The 23374-nt window shown below is 48.3% G+C and overlaps 2 protein-coding genes across 3 annotated transcripts in view; both read left to right on the top strand.

The window, feature by feature from the left end:
• The first annotated feature begins 3345 nt into the window (after positions 1-3345).
• Positions 3346-9240, top strand: tuba5 (tubulin alpha 5). The gene is made up of 5 exons (XM_062540789.1): positions 3346-3503; positions 6003-6225; positions 6920-7068; positions 7534-8214; positions 8673-9240. The coding sequence occupies exons 1-5, from the start codon at positions 3501-3503 to the stop codon at positions 8964-8966; spliced, it is 1350 nt and encodes a 449-aa protein (XP_062396773.1). The 5' UTR covers positions 3346-3500; the 3' UTR covers positions 8967-9240.
• Positions 9241-11924: 2684 nt separating this feature from the next.
• Positions 11925-23374, top strand: part of kdm5bb (lysine demethylase 5Bb) — a 38524-nt gene continuing 27074 nt past the window's right edge. For both annotated transcript variants that reach the window (XM_062540791.1, XM_062540790.1), the window contains exons 1-3: positions 11925-12250; positions 22106-22183; positions 23119-23241. In XM_062540791.1, coding sequence (XP_062396775.1) covers positions 12098-12250; positions 22106-22183; positions 23119-23241 — 354 coding nt within the window. In that variant the 5' untranslated portion in view covers positions 11925-12097. The remainder of the gene's footprint in view (positions 12251-22105; positions 22184-23118; positions 23242-23374) is intronic.

The following is a 23374-nucleotide window of genomic DNA, read 5'->3' as shown; positions in this document are numbered from 1 at the left end:
CTCACACACACACACACACACACACACACCCACACACATACACGTAACTCATGTAACTCATAGCCTTGGCTGTAGTTAAGGCTTGGGACACCTCCAGTAACTTTTCTCCGTCATGCCATCATGTGCGCTCATCTTGCATCAGACTTCTCTTTGATTATTTCGAGTGTGTGTGTGTGTGAGAGAGAGTGGGACTGTGTGTGTGCGAGTGTGTGTGTTGATGTTTGTGTGTGTTTGTAAAGCTATTATTATAATGATTTTAAGTGCATTTAGACACTAAATCTTATTGTTAATAAAGATTGTATTCAGTCTTCCCTTTGGTCATGTCTTTTACTGCTGCGTCTCTCCTCACACGTCGAGCGTGCGTGCGTGCGTGCGGGCGTGCGGGCGTGCGTGCGTGTGTCTCTGTCTATCTGTCTGCATGTGTGACAGTATGTGTGTGTCTGTCTTTCTGTCTGTGTGTGTGTGTGTGTGTGTGTGTGTGTGTGTTTCGTCACATAGGTTGAGCAGGTGTGTGTATCTCTCTGTCTCTCTCTGTGTGCATATGTAAGCGTGTTTGTGTCTGTCTGCATGTGTGACAGTATGTGTGCCAATCTTTCTCCGTGTGTGTGTCTGTCTGTCCATCTCTGTGTGTGGGTGTGAGTCGTCACTTATTGACATTTCAGCTGTTTTAGAATGTTTCGGTGCAGTAAGCTTGAAAGAAGTCTTTCTGGTTTTGCCTGTGCTTGAAAAGGTGTAGGCTGTAGGCTGTCAGATCAGGTCTCTACAATATTACTTACCGATGCGTCACTCCCAGCAGAGATTTAAGCAATAAGCCCCGAGAGGCCGTGGGTTATACCAGAGACACTTATATAGGCTACGGGAAGCGGAGTGCCTAAAACCCCCTTAGCTGTTCGATTATACAGTATAACCCACGGACTCGAGTGGCTTATTCGCTTATAACACCTAACTGATCAAAATTCATTGAAATCCATCCATAACTTTTTGAGTTATCTTACGGATAGACAGACAGACGGACCCACAATAAAAACATAACCTCCTTGGAGGAGGTAAAAACCAAGCAAACCTGTTACCTGTTGTCAAGCCAAGGATGAACTTGCAGAGAAACAAACCTTGTGTTTGAGATAAGATCGCTGGTAGGAAAGGGCACTAGAAAAATGTCAGAATATTATGAATGAAAAATATATTTCATTCAAAATATATTTTATAACACGGAAGAGCAAACAATAAATATAATGTTTTGATGTCTGTCCACATTCTGATAAAGCAATCAATCCCCTTTTTTTGAGTATCACTGTTGTCCCATCACTTTAGGTTGAAATCAGCCTTGATGTTGATAAAGTGCAAAGTGAAAGTGTGTCAAATGCATTAACACAAAAATAAGACTTTTGAAGAGAGTTTTTAAAATGTAAGGAGTAAATTGCAGATATTTCTGTGAAAATGCAGGGAAGTAAAGTAAAAAATGTGTTAAATGAATACTCAAGTCAAGTCCAGATACCTGAAAGTGCAACTTTATTACAGTACTTAAGTATTTGCACTTAGTTACTTCCCATCTCTGATGTCCATGGCCGGAGTTGCTAAGATTTCACAGAGGTAGACTTTGTAGATGATTGTGCATTTGTGCCGGCACCCTGGGGTGCTGCTAGAAAAATTGGGCCCTATGACAGACAATAATTCTGGGCCCTCCGATAATATGTAATATTATTAGCGGGGATCTCTGGGGGCCCCCTGTCAATACTCGGCCCTTAGAATCGTCTGAACCCCTCTGCCTGCCCCCCCACAGCTTGTTTGGAGACCTGGCCCAGGGGCTGGATGTCTACGCGCTGAAGCCCCATGCTGTGTCTGAGGATGCCTCCTTGGTTACTCCGTCACGTGCTTGGGCACAGGAGCGTAGCAAAGCTGGACCGGTGTAGGGAACTCTGTAGGCTGCTACAGTGACTGGTGACTCCGTAGGCTGCTACAGTGACTGGTGACTCCGTAGGCTGCTACAGTGACTGGTGTAGGGGACTCTGTAGGCTGCTACAGTGACTGGTGTAGGGGGACTCTGTAGGCTGCTACAGTGACTGGTGTAGGGAACTCTGTAGGCTGCTACAGTGACTGGTGTAGGGGGACTCCGTAGGCTGCTACAGTGACTGGTGACTCTATAGGCTGCTACAGTGACTGGTGTAGGGGACTCTGTAGGCTGCTACAGTGACTGGTGACTCCGTAGGCTGCTAGTGACTGGTGACTCCGTAGGCTGCTACAGTGACTGGTGTAGGGGGACTGTAGGCTGCTACAGTGACTGCATGGTGACTCCGTAGGCTGCTACAGTGACTGGTGACTCCGTAGGCTGCTACAGTGACTGGTGTAGGGGGACTCCGTAGGCTGCTACAGGGACCGGTGGGGAGCATGCCTATATGTTCCCACAGCCCTATGTTCCATCATTTCCAAGGAAATCCAAGGGACTTCCCAGGGGAACTCTGTATAGCCTGCTATGGTGACTGCAGATGTGAGAATCTCTCAGGTGACGCCCTGTCTGTGCAGTTAGGGCAGTTTTACACTTCTGCTTTCCCATGGAACACGCTCACGCCAGCTGCACGCTCAGGTGTTTGTATGTAGGCCTGCTGTGCATACGCCTGAACTAAATGACTAAAATTACCTTTTGTCCTTTAGAATGTCAGGCTTTGGTCAGGGTAAAGTCAAAGATCCTTCATTACTATCCCTCTCTGGTAAAGTACTCATCTCCCCACTCTGTGACTCCTACAGAACTATGATGAGTGCTGGGCAGTATGATCAGTTGTGTCTGGTGTGTCATACATAGGCTACTAAAGGTGTCAATGCCACTGAGCTACATAGCATTTTTCTCATTCTAATGCTCCATTTGTTGTATTACTTATGATTTCATTTTCAACACAGCCACTTACACCCGCTGGCTACTCCTTAGAAACTTCACTAGGCCTATGTGTGGGGGTGGATTCTTTTGACGGCTAACTGCAGGTATTTTGAATTTTGAAAGATGCATGCGCCGCTCGTATGTTTGAAAGGGGAGGAATCTTTTCTCAGCACTATGCGAAGTTGCTCTGCAGAGCAACGCAGTTGACAACTTCAAAGAGAATTTCAAAATTGTACCGTCCCTCCCCTTTCCAGAGAGTGTGACCTAAAAGTTTTTAAAAAACCCTACACGACCATGTATTTGGCGCCTGCTGTACATAAATGTCTCAAACTTGACATTCACGTTGCATTTATTTAAATTGAGTAAAGCGTTCGTCTTAATTAAGGTGTTATATTATAAAAATCTGTCCACCAATAACCGCCTGTAGAGAGCCATCTCCCTTCCGTGTACCAATAGTAGTCGTGTGAAGGCGGTCTCTTCCGCGGCCCGTATAAAAACTTTTCAGTGCGCTTCTTCGAATGACATTGCTGTGTTGGCGGAGACACGTAACGCGTCCTGAGTCAACGGAGTCAACGCACAGAACACTTTTTCGTCTACTTTTTTATCCGACTTTCAAAGTACATCAATCAAAATGGTGAGTTTTGTCTCTTTTCGCTTATCATTGTCCTCGTGGTGCGATCTAATTTTGGACCAGATGCGCCACATCCCTGTGCGCCACACGAATATCTGGACAAGACAGTCTAAGTTATTACTATACATGACTTCGTGAGTTTTTAACTTGATGACTACTTTCAGTCTGACTGAAAGGTCATTCGACATGTGGCCATTTCATTTTTTTTTTTTTTAACTGCACACGACAGTAACTCTTGTCTGTGCGCACCTTCCTGTTTTTGTGATTTCCTGCCATTTTCTACGAAGTTTTGTTCGTGGGACAAAGGCGAATGTTCTGAGCTTGCATGTGTGGTAGACGAACAAAGCGGTGTAATGCGACATGTGTGCGGTGTGCTTTTGGAGGAATCCGCGGAATCTGTCGAAGAGGCCCATGTTGGCCCTGGGTTGGGAAACGGGTAGGTGGGATTTCTTCATGCATCGTAGCCGGGATGGGGGAAGGGATCCCGAGTAGCGGGGAACTCTTCTGCCAGGAAGTCACATGCGTCAGCGTCCGCACTCCTTGACATACTTAGATTGGGAAGAAGAACCTTGTACACCTGGGTAAAGGTAGGGTCGGGCTGACAACTAGAACAGACATTGAAGTGGTTTGCGGCCTAGTCTTTCGGTGTCTTTTTTTTAAAATATATATATTTTTTTTCCCCCTCCCTTTCTTTCTTTTTTTTCGACTCAAACATGTTAACCCATTGACCCATTTAGGATCGCTTTCGACAACACCATAAAGTCGCTTCTCTCTGGTGCCTGTGTGCCATGTGTGTCGGCCGTTGTTCAAAAAGAAGACGACACCATTTGGCCTCTTAGGGCGGTTGAGTAGATTCATTGAAATGGTGACCGTGTCTACAGCATATCAAAACCTGCTTATGGTTATAAATGTTACTTTTTCCACAATGTGGCTAGTTGTTGGCTGTTACTGGTTCCTTTAACAGAGCGGACAGTAATGTAGCAATGGAGCAATTATCTCTCCTTCTGCTGAGACAATGAGAATCGATTGAACTTGGCCTCTCCCCTTCTGCATTATTTGAATGTGAAGTGCATATTTGCGAGAGACCAGTTGTAGGCTAAGTGGTCTCAGACTGATATGTGTGTGTGTGCGCGCGCGCTCCTATGAGGAGAAAGGGGAGTGATTGTTTTAGGAGAGAAACCTGAGCCACCTTTATGTTTCAGTGACGCGTAAACTCTCCAGATTCACAAGAGGCCCCTCCTTACAGTACCCCACTTCCATCCTGCTGTCGACCTACCACGGAATCCAGTCCAGGCCAGTTCTGATAGTGCAACCCCCCACCGCCCACCCCCCCCCTGGCTTTTAAGGAAAGTGTAGGGAATTTGTTGGCCTCCTGCCCAGATATTAAAGGAAGCCTGGCCACATTAATCTGAGCTATGCTTTAAAGCGGAGCAGACTCGGTTACATACAGACAGACACTGTTACAGACACAGACTCCGTTACAGACACAGAGAGAGTGTAAGTGTCCCAGGGCAATAGTCATGCCCTTCTGAGCACGCCCACTCTCGGCTTAGACTCACTGGTCGAGTGTGTGTGTTGTGCAGTAATTACAGACTCCTGTGCTGTCCTGTCTGGGGGGGATTCCTGGTTGGCCATTTGTTGTGCGTGTGTGCCTGTCCTCCTCTGGGTTTATGACTGAACTCTGGCTATGGGAGGAGCCGGGTCACATTGCTCACACAGATGCTGCTCCATCCTGGGCCCACTCGGGCGGCTGCTTTGAGCTGAGCGCATCGGGCCGCTAGGGTGTCCCGTCACACAGTTGTTAAAGGTCTCACAAAGCACATCATGAGTCACTGTGTGTGTGTGTGTTATAGGCTTGGTATAGTCCTGTGTCTGTGTACTGTCCACGTGGTGTGTGACCACTATCGAGTCACCAATGCAGCACACGCGGGGGTCGTGTGCTTCCCAACAGTGGCGACCGTAGAATGTTAGAATTAACCGCCATGGTGACTCCAGAATGTCAGGATTAGCTGCCATGGTGACTGCAGAATGTTAGAATTGGTCACCATTAAATTCAAGAATTGGAATCTGAACTGAATTGGCTCCGCCCCACGGTAGTTTGAATTGGAATGACCGGAAGTGGAATTAAATTCATGGCAATTCAAAAAAATTCCAGTCACATAATAGAATGAATGTATGGGAGATTCAACACATTCGGTGTTGGGAAGGTTACTTTGGAAATGTCATTGGTTACTGTTATAAGTTGCCCATTATAAATGTAGTTTGGATAACTTTATTTGGATTACTTTTACTGTTACAGTTCTACTTCCTTAAATTCAAATTGTAATTCTATCTTGTTTTTGACCTGAAATCAAATTCAAGAATTGGAATTGAGGCCTCATTCTGAATTTTGGTGTGTGTGTCAGTCTGTATAGATATCCCTGAAGGTCTGCATTATTTTAACTCTTCTGCTCTCTCTCTCTCGGTCTCTCTCTTTCTCTCTCTGTGTGTTTGGTCATCCAGCGTGAGTGCATCTCCATCCACGTGGGTCAAGCTGGCGTTCAGATTGGCAATGCATGCTGGGAGCTGTACTGCCTGGAACATGGCATTCAGCCTGACGGCAACATGCCACCCGACAAGCCCAGGGGTGGCGGTGACGACTCCTTCAACACGTTCTTCAGCGAGACGGGTGCCGGGAAGCACGTTCCGCGGGCTGTGTTTGTGGACCTGGAACCGTCTGTGATTGGTGAGAACACCGGGACAGCCCCCATGAGCGTATGCGTGCATCTGAAAACCTCTGTAGACCTACTAGATATGCTGTCCAACTGTGCCCTCTAGTGGCTGCAGAGAGCAACCTCCCCCCCAGTGAATTACTGTCATGGAAAACCTTTGTTTGTGCTGACTAAACCTGGGGGTGAGGATTTGGAGGGTTAGCTTCAGCAGTTAGCATCATAGCTGGCCTCCTCCATTTTTAAAATGGCGTCTGTCATGTGCTCACTTCTGGCCCCATTTCATCATAATCAAACCAGTCAAGTGCCCCATTTCTGATGGCCACATTAGGTCATCTGTTTGGACTGGCTGATCCTGCCAGCGCAAAATCACCTCAAACCACCAATCTGCATCGATGATGTACGGTTGCACTCTATTTTAGTGGGATTTGACTTGATGTAGCCGTCTCTAATGTAGCACCTATGGTCAACTCTTTTGGTGAAACGCCATTTTGAAAAAGTCGGCTTCTGCATTTCAAACTTTTGGTTGAAGTAGTTTAGCCTAGCATGGCCCATTGAAATGAATGTGGGCTTTATTTCCTCCCTCTCTCCAGATCTATGTAATAGCTCCATGTTCTGAACCGTTTAGCACTTGTATCAAACAGGGGTAGGCCACAGCTCATCTTGTGTGTCCCTCCCATCATTTTTTTTGTTTGTTTATCCGTGGCGTAGATGAGGTCCGATCGGGAGCCTATCGCAGCCTGTTCCACCCGGAGCAGCTCATCAATGGGAAGGAGGACGCAGCCAATAACTACGCCCGTGGTCACTACACTGTCGGCAAGGAGATCATCGACATCGTCCTGGAGCGTGTCCGCAAGCTGGTGAGCGTCATCCTCGTCACTCTGCCGTTAGTCTATTTGGAGCATATCAGGTTCTGCCTGCTAGAGTGGGCAGACAGGACAAGCAGTTTAGTGTTGCCTACTAGAATTTTAGCAGGCAGTAGTAACTAGGAGTTGAAAATAGTCATTTTAACTCCTTAAGCTAAGGACCCACAAGGAGTTCATCCATGTTGCATTTCATGTGTGCAGAAGAATCCCAGTCATATCTCCTGGCTCTTGGTGGTAAAACATGACTCCAAGTGTGTCTGCAGCTGAATGACCAGTGTATGGGCCTGCAGGGCTCTCATTTACAGCAGACACTCGCACATGGTGAACCTTCTCTTTCCTCTGAGCCAGTGCAAAAGCCTCATGGTAAAATAACTTTCTCTTTCTTTCTTTCACTTCCTCTTTCTTCCTCCTTTTTTTTCTTTTTCTTTTTTCCTTTCGCTTTCTCTCTCTCTCTCTCAGACTGACCAGTGCACAGGTCTCCAGGGCTTCCTGATCTTCCACAGCTTCGGTGGAGGCACCGGCTCCGGCTTCACCTCCCTGCTGATGGAGCGTCTGTCCGTCGACTACGGCAAGAAGTCCAAGCTGGAGTTCGCCATCTACCCCGCGCCCCAGGTGTCCACCGCAGTGGTGGAGCCCTACAACTCCATCCTGACCACCCACACCACCCTGGAGCACTCCGACTGTGCCTTCATGGTGGACAATGAGGCCATCTACGACATCTGCAGACGCAACCTGGACATTGAGCGGCCCAGCTACACCAACCTCAACAGGCTGATTGGCCAGATCGTGTCCTCCATCACCGCCTCCCTCCGATTCGACGGAGCCCTGAACGTGGACCTGACTGAGTTCCAGACCAACTTGGTGCCCTACCCCCGTATCCACTTCCCCTTGGTGACGTACTCCCCCATCATCTCCGCTGAGAAGGCCTACCACGAGCAGCTGTCGGTCGCTGAGATCACCAGCGCGTGCTTTGAGCCGTCCAATCAGATGGTGAAGTGCGACCCGCGTCACGGCAAGTACATGGCCTGCTGCATGCTGTACCGGGGAGATGTGGTGCCAAAGGACGTCAACGTGGCCATCGCCAACATCAAGACCAAACGTTCCATCCAGTTCGTGGACTGGTGCCCCACTGGCTTCAAGGTGAGTCTGGGCGACCGCGCTTTGCTTAGGATGGGTTGATCCCAGTGAAGGGAGTGCCCTTGGGATTGGTCGATCCCAGAGAAGAGAATGCATGTGATTGGTTGTTCCCACGTAAAATAAAAAAAGTCCGCTACACCTTGAGTTCAGAGTAGAAATGTAATAAAGTGACGTTTCGGCAGTGTTGCCAGATTGGGTTGACTGATTTCCGCCCAATCACCCCGCCGTCTTCATCAAAAAACCGCCCGATGACGTTTTTCTCATAGAGAACCATTGAACTCAAAATGTTATTTACCCGCCTACAGCTTATTTTCCCCCGCCGAACGATCTAAAAGAAGCCCAATCTGGCAACACTGCGTTTCGGACGTTAGCCCTTCATCAGACCTGGGTGTGCCCACGTGCCATGCTCAGTTGGCATTTCTCTAAACCACTAACCTCACACTCTCTCTGTTCCCGTCCAGGTGGGCATCAACTACCAGCCCCCCACAGTGGTGCCCGGTGGAGACCTGGCCAAGGTGCAGAGGGCCGTGTGCATGCTGAGCAACACCACCGCCATCGCCGAGGCCTGGGCCCGTCTGGACCACAAGTTCGACCTGATGTACGCCAAGCGCGCCTTCGTGCACTGGTACGTGGGGGAGGGCATGGAGGAGGGCGAGTTCTCCGAGGCCCGCGAGGACCTGGCGGCACTGGAGAAGGACTACGAAGAGGTGGGGGCGGAGTCTGTCGACGACGAGGAGGAAGGCGAGGAGTACTGAGCGGAGCCGACTGCATCTTCTGAGCCTGTGCCCACTGCCACCCTGCCAAAGGGATCAACATTCTCTCTCGTCTGTCTGTTTCTGTGTGTGTCTTCATCTGTCCCTGTTGTCTGATTTCCTTTTGTTTGTGAACTCTTGTTTGTACTCGTGGTGTTGTCTGATAAGTGACTGGTCTCAGTTTTCAGTGACCGTTGTGTTTGTAAAAACACAGACTGCTGCTGTTGCCCACTGTTTCAGTGTTTTCTATTCCCCTGAATAAAGATCTTATGTTAACGTCTGCTGCCTAGGAGGACTGTGTGTGTGTGTGTGTGGCAGCTCAGGGGATGCATGGTAAGATGCTCATCCAGTTTGTATTCATAACGCTGGACTCCTGTTGCATGCTGTACCAAACCTGCTAGACTCCGCAGATCCAGAGACCCAATACACACCACCAACACTACAACTGACAGGAGATTAGATAGGTGAACTAGTTTATGAAATGCGTTTAAGGTAAATGGCTACACAGAAGATGGTAAGTACACATTCAGACTTGCTTTGAGGACCGCCTCAACTGCTTAATACGATGCAGAATATACATGTTTTCCAGTGTGAATTTCAATTTTTCAATTTAATTTCACTTATAGAGCGCCCAAAACATTACACATGTCCCATGGTGCTTTAGAGTGTTCTATTCAAAGAGAGCCCAAGAGTAACATGGGCAAGGAAAAACTCCCTAGAATTGGAAATGCATATAGGAAGAAACCTTGGACAGATCCACGACTCAAGGGCCCAACCCATCTGCCTAGGGTCAGTTACAGTAGAGTAAGTCATTTGTAGTATCATATAGTTCAAATGGTCTAGTGTAGGGAATAAATTGTCCATTAGTAATTTCGGAAAGTAATGGGTCGCTAGGATGTGTGGGCCAGGAATCAGGGCAGGGAACCACAGCAGGCGATGGTAGGGCAGTAAAACCTACCATCAGTGTCAATAAAACCTCAATGATAAGTGTACATAGAAAATCTATGTAGCCTATTTTTTCTTAAAGCTGGGATTAAAGATGGTGGTTCTGATTTGTGTCAAAGAACGCAGCATTCTTAACCAATAGCAAAAGGCATGTCTTCCTTGTATTGGTTGACTGGCAGGTTGGACTAGTTTGTCTTGATTGGGTAAGCTACAGGAGCGACTATATCTGGGCTGGCATGGTGCTCATGTAAATAAAATGGATTTGCATTCACATGTCCCAATTATACTGTAGTTGGGCTATGCCAAGAAGCAAAACACGTGGACGGACGGTTTATTTCACCTTTAGGCCTCTGGTATGGCGAGGTAATTTTCTCAGGTTCCCTAAAAACTGTATCCGTTCAATGGTAAAAACGTGGGTGGAAAAACCTCCCCCTCCAGTCTCCTGTGATGGACATGTTACAAAACAGCCTGTGGGGAGTTTGGTGGCGTCGTTCCGGCTGACCTTGACATTGTCGTTGCCTGATGTGATTTGGTCGACAGCTGTTGAAGGACCAGTTAGTTTACTATATATTTGCCGAATTAAACTTAGGTTTAGGTCTCAACCAAGGGTTCAAGATAAATGCAAAGCTAATTGTTCCGCTTCTACTGAATATTGACTGGGGTGGAAACAATTTGCCTGCCAGGAGCGCCAAACATTTCAAGATAAACCAGTCTACTGTAAAATCTCGTTCTCTCTCCTATTGATAGTTATAGGCCCTAATAATAAAAATGATAGCTAAAACGAGATGAAACGGGACTGCTTTAAACAACCTTTAATGTTACAATAGTTGTCCTAGGCTACGTTTTACCAGTGGCACGAGGCAAGGGGACCACGTTGTCACGGGATTAGGCTTCTAAAGGGCTATCTGAACAAAGACAGGACACTGAACTTGAGTTTAGGCGCATACGCGGAGTGCAAACTGACTGTGACCTACTTTACTGTTAGGCTACTGTTGGATAGATGAGAGGGCAATAGCCTACACGGTGTGTTTTGAAGAGCAGGGCCAAATCCTGGAACGTATTTCGATCTTGTGATTTTGCTTTACGATTTGGTGTAGCTTCATTTCCATAACTCCAGCCTAATAAGAAGTTTAACGCGTATTAACCACAAGCCCCTCCTTCCCCAAACTCATAGGGACCGCATCCAATCAGCAACTCCATAGAGTCTATTTAAAGAACAAGTCCCGGTCACCGTGAGCTGTCACCTGGAGATATTCCTCCGCGGAAGTAAACAGTACTGGATGGGTAGCCTACATCGAGCCGCCGACGTCTGTCGCTGTTATGATTGTGGACGCCGTCCCGGTGGTAGCCTACTAAATGTTGCAATGGACATTATGTAATAATGGACGCGAAGTGGACGCGTATTAGTTAAAACGTGTAGCATGTAGGCAACTACCAGTGGTGTCTGTGACACGTTCACTGATCTCCTTGAAAATATTTTGAAGTTGTTGATGAGAATGCTACTCGATGTCCCCACATAGTTTGCTGGCCGAACACAATTGTAATTGGATGCATTTGTAATTACAGCAAACTAACTGTATTTTGGCAAACAAAAAAAAAAACAAGCAAATAATTAATTTAATAAAATCGATAGGCCTGTGGGACCTCTAACAATGAGACATGCGGCTCTCGCTTTGTCTTACATATCGCTTTCAGAGGCTTTACTGGACATACAATGTGTGCATGTAGTTAACCCATCCTGCTTCTGGTTATTTTTCGAAGATTGTTTTGCGCTACGTTTAGGCCATAATTCATGCATTTGGCCTATCTAGGCTATAGTCCCTGTACATTTCACCGACAAACATTGTGAAACTTAACGATAATATACCTAACCAGTAATGAAAAGGTACAAAACCATACACAGGTAAATTAAATATCGTCTCTAACATTTTCGAAGAATTACAACATTTAGCAGACTAAATTGGTCTCTAGTTTTTTGGGCGGACGTAGTCACAGCCTTAGAACAATCATCTCACGGTGTGTGTATGTGTGTGTGAGTGCTAGTGAGTGTTGATGCTGATTGTTTGACTCAAAGAGAATCTGATGCTGGAGTAACCAAGGGATTGATCGTCTTGTTGATCCTAACAACATTTCTGTCTGTCAGGATAAAGCGACCGGTAGCTACTTTGGCCTGGAACCGGACCACGACAATGACCCAGCCTCGGCCGGACGAGTTCAAGCCGCCGCCGGAGTGCCCAGTCTTCGAACCAAGCTGGGAGGAATTTGCGGATCCCTTTGCATTTATCAATAAGATTCGACCCATAGCCGAGAAAACTGGCATCTGCAAGGTCCGACCGCCTCCGGTGAGTGCGGCGTAGGGGAATAGAGTGATTCAAGATGCTGCAAACTGAATTTCCTCGGCAACCACTGTTTGAGAATTTGGATCATGTCTTAATGGGTTTAAAGGGAAATTTTCAACATGGCGGCTTTGGAAAGAATAAGCCAGCTGGCTTGCTATCTTTTGTGTGCTCAACTATCAAGGTCCTTCTTTTTGAATTAGAATGGGGGACAGGTGCTTGAAAGTGGTCATCTACGCTGTGCGTGTGACATAGTTTTACACCTGACACGCTGATCTGTAACTGTACTTTGACACAAATATTGGAGATCCTCCTGATCATTGGGACGAAAAGTCCTGAAGTAACGTTAGCAAACGTCAGCCCAGTACTATAGCTAAACGACAGTGTACAACATAAGCCTACACATTAATAACACAACAAATACAAACTTTAAAAAATATGTTAAGTGAAGAACACTTCTGTGTTATCAAAATGTGGTTATTATCACCACGAAGTGTTTTGTGCGATCCGATAACGTAATCGGACATAGTTAGCCTAACGCTGGCTAACGTAATTTGGATAGGGTCGTTGTTGTTTCGCACAAGTGACATTTGGTTAGCGGTAGTTTTTCGTCCGACTGTATACGGATATATTTAACTGCATGGTTTCTGAGCTCCAAGTACACATGAAAGAGACTTTTCATTGGTCTCCTAATGAGACAAAGATATTATTTCGCCATATAATAGGCCGCTATCTTCGGCAAACTCAAGACAGTAACATTGTTGACTGTACTAGCTTTGTAGCTAACGTTAGCTGAAAGTTATGCTGTGTGGAGCATCCAACCACCTACCAACCGGCAAATTGTGTGTTACAAATTACTTATTTGCGCCGCCCTGATTTTACATTGTAACACGGCACTCAATGTGTACAAGTAATTCTGTGAAGTGGAATAAGTAGCCTGCTTGTGTGGAGGCTTCATGGTCACACAACGTGGACAGCAAACCTGTCGCTAGCCTATCTGCTAGCCAGTGAACATCGCTGCCTACTTGCCAGTCTGCCAAGTTGAGTTGCTGTTCTTTGTAAATAAGGATATGCTAAAATGTGTATACTATATGTATAAGTGGCGTAGCCTACCGGGTTGATGAGTTTTAATGTTGGCCTTTATTAACTAAAAGTATGCTAAAGCCAAGCACGGTCAAGTTATCTTGCTTATAGGCAACTGAACATAATCTTTTCTCGTCCTTTCCATATTGAAACATTGGGATTGATACCGATATCTTGTTCCAGTATAATACTGTAGGCCTATTTGGCATGATACATTGAACCAATCGCTCGGCGAGTATCTCAAAGTTGTCCCTTTTGCGCCGCTCTGTCCTGGCAGAAAGTGCTGCTGGATTGCCCCTGCTCCTCCATCAAGGGGATGGGTTACGTAAAGACCAGAGCATATTGTATAAAAAGAAAGTCTTTGATAGTAACATGTGCCCTGTAGCCTACCCACACATCGACCGTCACAGTAGTTTCAAGAAGATTGTATTCACACAATTAAATCCTACATTTGCACATAATCCCTATACCATTGACCACCTTCAGATGTAGGATATGTGGGAGACTTAAGGATACATATAGTTTACGAGTCGATGTAAATATCCATTATTTTGTCAGGTCTTTGATGCTCACTAAAGTGACGCGCGCACTGGAAGTAGAAGCTACGTGACGTTTTCCACGCAGCAATTTTATAATATGCTTCGACGCTCGCTTTCAGTTATCAATTACTAAATCGTAATAACTAATGTGTTACGAGTTTGGTGTTAGTACTCCGATTTCAATCGTTACATGTTGCTGGCGTGGGATGTCTTGGCATGTGTTATGTTCTTTACCATAGCCTACATTGAAGTCTCATTTCTTTAAATATGAGTCACTAGTCCCGCGGTTGTAGCCTGATACACGCTTATTTTAGAACATTATTGGTAATCTCCCAGTTAGCAAATCAACCAGTACGCTCTTTTCAGAAATGCAACTGCTTTTGAACTGGGCATTATGTCATGACAACACCCCCTCCCCCCTGCAGCGTGTCGGTGATGTTAAAAAAAATAAATTAATAAAGAAGTTTAACTGAAATATCTCCGAAGGTCAGGCGTTTGAAGCCAGAGCGAGGTTCCACACAGCTCCGTGTGCGCCCAGGCCATCCGCCAAGCGGGCCTAGTCTTGGGTGTTGTCTTCCATGTTGGCTTTGTGGTAGGCTATGGAGCACCATCTGGCCATTTTGTGTGTCTGTGCGAGGGGTTGTTGTGGAAGCATCAAGAGCAAAGCCTTCGTGCTCGAACAGTGTAGGAAATCGTGTGTCCTCAATCCGCATAGCGAGTTTCTGTCCCGGTTGTGGTGTGTGTGTGTGTGTGTGTGTGTTGTGTGTGGGAGAGGGCTGAGTGGAAAGAAGTCGAGAAGCGGTGACGGTGTGTGCTCGCAACATGGCTACTGAAATGAATTAAATAATTCCTGATTGTATGTCTTCCTCATGTTTACAATAGACTTGGGTTATGAAGTTATTAACTTGCGTATCGCGTGGGTCGGTCAAAGGACAGTGTACTTCTTCAATTATTCAACCATATAATGCAAAGATGAGTGAAACACGAAGGCTTTTCTCGTTATTTTAGGAATTCCACTGACCACAGGCGTGAAAGCGTCAGAGAACTCTAGGATGAGATGCGCTCAGGAGAATCGTTCAGCTACTTCGGTTCCTATTATTTTTTAATAAAACGTTAAAAAAAAAAAAAAATGATATGAGGCTTTAGTGTTATGAGGCTGCTCCTTCCCCATTGTGTGTGTGAGCCCACAGCAGTTCCCAAATGACCAGCTTTTGTGCTCGACGGCGTGATGACACTCGGGGGCAGACAGTGGAGCAGTTATGTTTACTTCGCCCTCTATTAGGACATGTCTGTGGTCTGGCCTTTAAAAACAAAACCTCCCGGTTTCTGACTTGTCAACAGACAACATCATCTCCAATATCATCTCCAGAGGGTCTTAAAGGAGTAGTGCATCATTGCCGATACCCTCCTCACCTATCCATGTTTTCCCCCAAAATAGATAGATAGATACTTTATTGATCCTGGATCTATCTATCTATCTATCTATCTATCTATCTATCTATCTATCTATTTTGGGGGAAAACTTGGGATAAAGCTATATGGCTCATGCAATGTGTGCTGATTGGTGCCATGGTGGCAGAATTTGCAAGGCCATTTTAAGTGTATAGTTATATGTGTGTGGCTGGCTGGTGTGTTGAGGATGCGTGTCCTTTAAGACCTCAGAAAGCTCTCTGTGGAACAAAAAGAGGGATTGCATTGTGTGTGTGTGTGTGTGTGTGTGTGTGTGTGTGTGTGTGTGTGTGTGTGTGTGTGTGTGTGTGTGTGTGTGTGTGTGTGTGGAGGGTGGGGTTTGCAGTGGGAGGCCTGAATGGTAAAGATGTCAACCTGGCATACTTGTGAGCCTGTGGAGAGAGGAGGCTTGTTTACACATTAAACCCACACCAGAATGGGGGAGGGTGTGCATGTGTGTGTGTGTGTGAGAGGGAGACAGACAGAGGAGGTGAAAGTGGCTAAACAGAGAACAATAGTTTTTTCTGTTTCAGTTGAACGGCAATGTGTCTAAGCTGTGCCCATCCTCTGTGTGTGTGTGTGTGAGAGAGAGAGAGAGAGAGAGAGTGAGGTCACAACTTCTCATAGCTAACATAACTGTTTAGCTGTGTCAATGGTACACTCTGTATCTTCCAGTGGCTGAGATGGGCTCAAACACACATCCCGGGGTCCCCCAGCTCCCCCCACCTAGCCCCAGATGGGAGCGCACTTATGTTCCCCGGGTCCTATGTTCCCCACTTTGTATGGGACCGGGGAACATAGGATCCTTTTTTTTTGTGAGGGAACAGGTTAGTCTGGTTTTCATCATACTAAGCTCAATCTTTTAAGATTGAACATTAGTCTGGGGAAGATGCGCTTGGATTCTACTGCAAAAGAGGCGTGATCGATGTGCATCGTTCAAATGACTCCGTACGAGCGGGGCTGGTTGGTAAATGAAACTTTTAGCCTACTGTACCAAAGCCGGTCGGTAGAATCACAAACACATCCTTCTGCTGTATGTTCCAGGGCAAGTTTTTGTTCTGTTTTCAAAGAAAACTTGCCTTTAACATCTTCCAAAACAGAAGCGACAGCGGCTGCTGCTTTCGTTCCGTTGCTGCTTAAGTTTCGTTATCGTCATGTCACCGGCCAATAGCATGCCAGGACTAGAGAATGGCCGTTTCCGATAGGAGCGAAAGATTCTGGCGATGAGACAGCGAAAGTAGACCTGCTGGTATCCAGCCTGAGCTGCCGGGCGAAATTCAAATTCCCCGGAAGTTCAGGCAGGGTTCACCCAGCCTAGGAACACGTCTGAGTGTGGCCATTTTGGAGCGTTCCAGGTGTGTGTGAAAAGAATGTGTTAAACAGAAAACACGAGCAGAGAACTATTTCCAGCAGTTGGCCGTTGAGTTATTCCCAAAAAAGGGGCAATTGTTAATGGGACTCCCTGCAGGTGAAGGTGTGTGTGTGTGTGTGTGTGTGTGTGTGTGAGTGATTGCGATTGATTGTGCTCGCAGTGTGTCTGTGTTCGTGTGTGCACATCCAGACTGTGTAGTGGGTCAAGCGCTGGTCTAGTTCTGGTTTGGCTGAGATGTAGCCTAGCGAGGGCTCACTGTGTCCCATATCGAGCGCGTGCAGTGGTGTGGGTGTGGTTGTGTTCCGTATTGAGCGCGTGCAGTGGTGTGGGTGTGGACATTTGTTTGTCCCCTACTGAGCGCGTGCAGTGGTGTGGGTGTGGACCTCTGGCTGTGTGCCCGGCTGACCCTTGCAGGCCCTGATCTGGCAGCTGGGAGGCCTGGAGATGTTTCTATGGCCCTGGAGGCGTCCTAACCATAGGTCCCAACACGGCCCCAGCACAGCCCCAGCACAGCCCCAGCACAGCCCCAGCACAGCCCCAATACAGCCACAAAACAGCCCCCAGCACAGCCCCAACACAGCCCCAGCACAGCCCCAGCACAGCCCCAATACAGCCACAAAACAGCCCCCAGCACAGCCCCAACACGGCCCCAGCACAGCCCCAGCACAGCCCCAGCACAGCCCCAACACAGCCCCAGCACAGCCCAGCATAGCCCCAATAGAGCCCCAGCGCAGCCCCAATACAGCCACAAAACAGCCCCAGCACAGCCCCAGCACAGCCCCAACACAGCCCCAACACAGCCCCAGCACAGCCCCAGCACAGCCCCAATACAGCCCCAATACAGCCCCAATACAGCCCCAGCACAGCCCCAGCACAGCCCCAACACAGCCCCAGCACAGCCCCCAACACAGCCATATCTCTTCTGCTCTCTGTGTACTAACCATAGATCCCAACTCAGCCATATCTCTTCTGGTCTTGGTGTCCCAAGCAGAGACCCCAACACAGCCCTAGCAGCCCCAATATAGCCCCAAACAGCCCCAAACAGCCCCAAAACAGCCACGTCTCCCCCTGCCTGTGGCCCAGGAGGTGTCTTTACAGGAGGCCCCAGCACAGTCCTAAAATAGCCACGTATACCCCCCTGTCCCCAGTCTGTGGTCCAGGCGGTGAACTCACAGGAGGCCCCAATACAGCCACGTCTCCCCCTCTCTGTGTGGCCCAGGAGTGGCCCCAAAACAGCCCCAAGATAGCCACGTCTGTGGTCCAGGTGTGGCCCCAAAACAGCCCCAAGATAGCCACGTCTGTGGTCCAGGTGTGGCCCCAAAACAGCCCCAAGATAGCCACGTCTGTGGCCCAGGTGTGGCCCCAAAACAGCCCCAAGATGGCCACGTCTGTGGTCCAGGAGGTGTGCTCATAGGAGACCCCAATACAATAGAGCCCTGAAACAGCCACGTCTCCTCTTCTGTGGTGTGGAGGTGTGCGTCTCCTCCTCTCTGTGGTGTGGAGGTGTGGAGGTGTGCATCTCCTCCTCTCTGTGGTGTGGAGGTGTGGAGGTGTGCATCTCCTCCTCTCTGTGGTGTGGAGGTGTGCATCTCCTCCTCTCTGTGGTGTGGAGGTGTGCATCTCCTCCTCTCTGTGGTGTGGAGGTGTGGCGGTGTGGAGGTGTGCATCTCCTCCTCTCTGTGGTGTGGAGGTGTGCATCTCCTCCTCTCTGTGGTGTGGAGGTGTGGAGGTGTGCGTCTCCTCCTCTCTGTGGTGTGGAGGTGTGGAGGTGTGCATCTCCTCCTCTCTGTGGTGTGGAGGTGTGGAGGTGTGCATCTCCTCCTCTCTGTGATGTCGAGCTGTGGAGGTGTGGAGGTGTGCGTCTCCTTCCTCTCTGTGGTGTGGAGGTGAGGAGGTGTGGAGGTGTGCATCTCCTCCTCTCTGTGGTGTGGAGGTGTGGAGGTGTGCATCTCCTCCTCTCTGTGGTGTGGAGGTGTGGAGGTGTGCATCTCCTCCTCTCTGTGGTGTGGAGGTGTGCATCTCCTCCTCTCTGTGGTGTGGAGGTGTGGCGGTGTGGAGGTGTGCATCTCCTCCTCTCTGTGGTGTGGAGGTGTGCATCTCCTCCTCTCTGTGGTGTGGAGGTGTGGAGGTGTGCGTCTCCTCCTCTCTGTGGTGTGGAGGTGTGGAGGTGTGCGTCTCCTCGTCTCTGTGGTGTGGAGGTGTGGAGGTGTGGAGGTGTGCATCTCCTCCTCTCTGTGGTGTGGAGGTGTGGAGGTGTGCGTCTCCTCGTCTCTGTGGTGTGGAGGTGTGGAGGTGTGGAGGTGTGCATCTCCTCCTCTCTGTGGTGTGGAGGTGTGCGTCTCCTCGTCTCTGTGGTGTGGAGGTGTGGAGGTGTGCGTCTCCTTCCTCTCTGTGGTGTGGAGGTGTGGAGGTGTGGAGATGTGGCGGTGTGGAGGTGTGGAGGTGTGCATCTCCTCCTCTCTGTGGTGTGGAGGTGTGCGTCTCCTCTCTGTGGTGTGGAGGTGTGGAGGTGTGGAGGTGTGCGTCTCCTTCCTCTCTGTGGTGTGGAGGTGTGGAGGTGTGGAGATGTGGCGGTGTGGAGGTGTGGAGGTGTGCATCTCCTCCTCTCTGTGGTGTGGAGGTGTGCGTCTCCTCTCTGTGGTGTGGAGGTGTGGAGGTGTGGAGGTGTGCATCTCCTCCTCTCTGTGGTGTGGAGGTGTGGAGGTGTGGAGATGTGGCGGTGTGGAGGTGTGGAGGTGTGCATCTCCTCCTCTCTGTGGTGTGGAGGTGTGCGTCTCCTCTCTGTGGTGTGGAGGTGTGGAGGTGTGCGTCTCCTCCTCTCTGTGGTGTGGAGGTGTGGAGGTGTGCATCTCCTCCTCTCTGTGGTGTGGAGGTGTGGCGGTGTGGCGGTGTGCATCTCCTCCTCTCTGTGGTGTGGCGGTGTGGAGGTGAGGAGGTGTGGAGGTGTGTGTCTCCTCTCTGTGGTGTGGAGGTGTGGAGGTGTGCGTCTCCTTCCTCTCTGTGGTGTGGAGGTGAGGAGGTGTGCGTCTCCTCGTCTCTGTGGTGTGGAGGTGTGCGTCTCCTTCCTCTCTGTGGTGTGGAGGTGTGGAGGTGTGGAGATGTGGCGGTGTGGAGGTGTGGAGGTGTGCATCTCCTCCTCTCTGTGGTGTGGAGGTGTGCGTCTCCTCTCTGTGGTGTGGAGGTGTGGAGGTGTGGAGGTGTGGAGGTGTGCATCTCCTCCTCTCTGTGGTGTGGAGGTGTGCGTCTCCTCTCTGTGGTGTGGAGGTGTGGAGGTGTGGAGGTGTGCATCTCCTCCTCTCTGTGGTGTGGAGGTGTGCGTCTCCTCTCTGTGGTGTGGAGGTGTGGAGGTGTGCGTCTCCTCCTCTCTGTGGTGTGGAGGTGTGGAGGTGTGGAGGTGTGGAGGTGTGCATCTCCTCCTCTCTGTGGTGTGGAGGTGTGGCGGTGTGCATCTCCTCCTCTCTGTGGTGTGGTGGTGTGGAGGTGTGCGTCTCCTTCTCTCTGTGGTGTGGAGGTGTGGAGGTGAGGAGGTGTGGAGGTGTGTGTCTCCTCTCTGTGGTGTGGAGGTGTGGAGGTGTGCTCGCAGGAGGCCCAGAGCGGGAGCGCTGTACCTGCTTCCTGTGGCCCGGAGTGCTGCGCCTGCTTGGCCCCTCCCCCTCTGGCTCGCCTGAGAGAGCAGGCCGACTGCAGGCTGCTTCCTGTGAGGCCTGGCTTGGAGACACACTCACACTCACACTCACACTCACACTCACATACTCACATACTCACATACTCACACACTCACACACTCACACACTCACACACTCACACTCTTTCACTCTCCCTCTCTCTCTCTCCCCCTTCTCTCTTATACACTCTCTCTCTCTCTCTCACACACACACACACACACACACACACACACACACACACACACACACACACACACACACACACACACACAAACAGTTTTTGAAGTCAACCACAGTGGGCCCCTCGAGTCCACGTAGCTGCTAAAGAGACCTTGTGCTGTTTTGGTCTGTCCTCCTCTGAGGGTTTGGTGTGTTTGTGTGTTTTTTGTCAGTGGGGCTGTCTGCCACAGTGACTCCTTTTAGAAAGCACACCTGCTTTGCTGAACTCACAAAAGAGACATATAAGCATACACACACAGAAACATATGGGATGTCTGCAACACACGCACAGACACACACACACACACACCTGCATTTCGTCTGTGTAGCACTCAACACACACACACACACACACACACACACACAGATGTGTATGTCTTAGATGAAAGTGAAAGACATGAATGACATGAAAGTGGTGTTGAATTAAAAAGGCTGTTTATCATTCAGTGAAACTCTCTTCTGCGTGATCATGTCATGTTTTAGAGGAAGTTTGAGCAGATAGATATTCCCCCCCCGTCTGCCTGCCTGCCTGCCTGCCTGCCTGGCTGTGATAACTAGGGTGATAATCTGTTGCTGTTGGTGCCGTTCTGGGGAGTGGAAAGGAGGCATTCAAACATATGGGATTTTGTGTGTGTGTGTGTGTGTGTGGGGGGGGGGGGGGGGGGGGGCACAACTACAATGTTGTAAAATTCCTGAATATGTTGATCAATTATAATGACCTGTAGTTGATACACTATGACTATCATATTAGTCAGTAATCGTTGTGTAGTTATCAGTGATTACTTAAGGCTTCGTCCTGAAGAGACTTATTTTCTGATAATGACCAGCAGACAATACATTATCCCGCTTATTATACGGCTACTTGCCAAAACAAGAAAATAAACTTCACATAATGGGTCTTTTTGTTTATTTTGTTACCGTTTCGTGGGTTCTGCTGAGAAAAGAAATAGTTTGCCACACAAATAGAACTGGCCAGTTTCAGGTTTTGCATGGCAAGGTCTTACTTGCTGATTCGGTTGCAACAAGCAAATGGACTAAGACGTGAATCAAGAGCACAAAATGTGTTGGCCTTGTCATTATATACTTGCAGCAAACATTATATGGACCTAACAGAAAAGCATATGAATGGAACTTTTTGCAGCACTCGGACGAGCCGTGTAATAATGTGTCATAGCTGTTCTCTGATCAGTAACAGCTGAGTAGTTATCAGTAATAATGTGTCATAGCTGTTCTCTGATCAGTAACAGCTGAGTAGTTATCAGTAATAATGTGTCATAGCTGTTCTCTGATCAGTAACAGCTGAGTAGTTATCAGTAATAATGTGTCATAGCTGTTCTCTGATCAGTAACAGCTGTGTAGTTATCAGTAATAATGTGTCATAACTGTTCTCTGATCAATAACAGCTTTGTAGTTATCAGTGATAATGTGTCAACTGTTCTTTGATCAGTAACAGATGTGTAGTTATCAATAATAGCCGTGAGGTCATTAGTAGCTACTCGGTAGTAACTGATCTTGGTGTTTGTTTGTGTCACAGGAATGGCAGCCTCCCTTCGCCTGTGATGTCGACAGACTCCACTTCACGCCTCGCATACAGAGGCTCAACGAGCTGGAGGTAATTATCTTGTGTGTGTGTGTGTGTGTGTGTGTGTGTGTGTGTGTGTGTGTGTGTGTGTGTGTGTGTGTGTGTGTGTGTGTGTGTGTGCGCGTACGTGCGCATTCTTATATGAGCTGGAGGTAATTTCTTTGTTTTGTCCTGTCCTAACATCTTAGTGTGTGTGTGTTCTATCCTATTTCTGCATGGATTTTGTTTGTGTGTGTGTACGTGTGTGTGTCTTTGTGGTCATGGGTTTGTGGGTGTGTATTAGCATACTAGCAGATGCAATTGTGTGTGTGTGTGTGTGTGTGTGTGTGTGTGTGTGTGTGTGTGTGTGTCTCCTCTGTTACTGGAGGTCTCTCCAGTTGGAGGTCAGAGAATAGAGTTCAAAGGTGACCTCCAGATTTGATAGTCAGCAGATACCCTCTGTTCCCTATGTTGTGTGTGTGTGTGTGTGTGTGACTGACACACCGGTTACTCTGGGGAGATGCTCTGTGCAGGGGTCCAGTTAATGATCGCTGTCTGCATTCAGCCTCTCGGACCGTCCATCATGGCCGCCATGACGACTGAGCAATCTCATCAAACTTTAACTCAACACTCAGAGAAAAGTCTAATAGTCCAAGAGTCTGATAGTCATTACTTGTAGATAAATACTCAGAGAAAACTCTAGTAGTCTAAGAGTCTAAGAATCTAATAGTCGAATCTAAGAGTGCAACAGTCATTACTTGTACATTGTGGGAGTGATTAGGGCAGTTAAGATCATGGTGTGATGTAGGCAGCAGAGATCTTGGGGTGACTTGGTAAAATGTTGGGGTGATGCAGTCATCTTTTGGGGTGACTTGATTAGCAATAATCTTGAGGTGACTTAAGTAGGTGCGATATGTGACGTCATGTGGGTAGTGTCTAGGCCATTTGTTGTACCCCTACTTGACCCCCCCGTTCCTGTCTCACAGGCCCAGACCCGGGTCAAGCTCAACTTCCTGGACCAGATCGCCAAGTTCTGGGAGCTCCAGGGATGCTCGCTCAAGATCCCGCATGTCGAGCGCAAGGTTCTCGACCTCTACCACCTCAACAAGGTCAGTAGAACCTCAACAAGGTCATCAGACAACTAGGTCAATACCAGCTCAGTATGTTAACATCATTCAATAAAGCCTTCTCAGTCTGGCCTATCAGAGGTCAGTTCTGGGTCAGTCAGATGAACACTAACAT

This window comes from Sardina pilchardus, chromosome 7 (genome assembly GCF_963854185.1).
Source record: "Sardina pilchardus chromosome 7, fSarPil1.1, whole genome shotgun sequence".
Classification (NCBI taxonomy): Eukaryota; Metazoa; Chordata; class Actinopteri; order Clupeiformes; family Clupeidae; genus Sardina; species Sardina pilchardus.
This window is presented reverse-complemented; position numbering and strand designations above follow the sequence as displayed.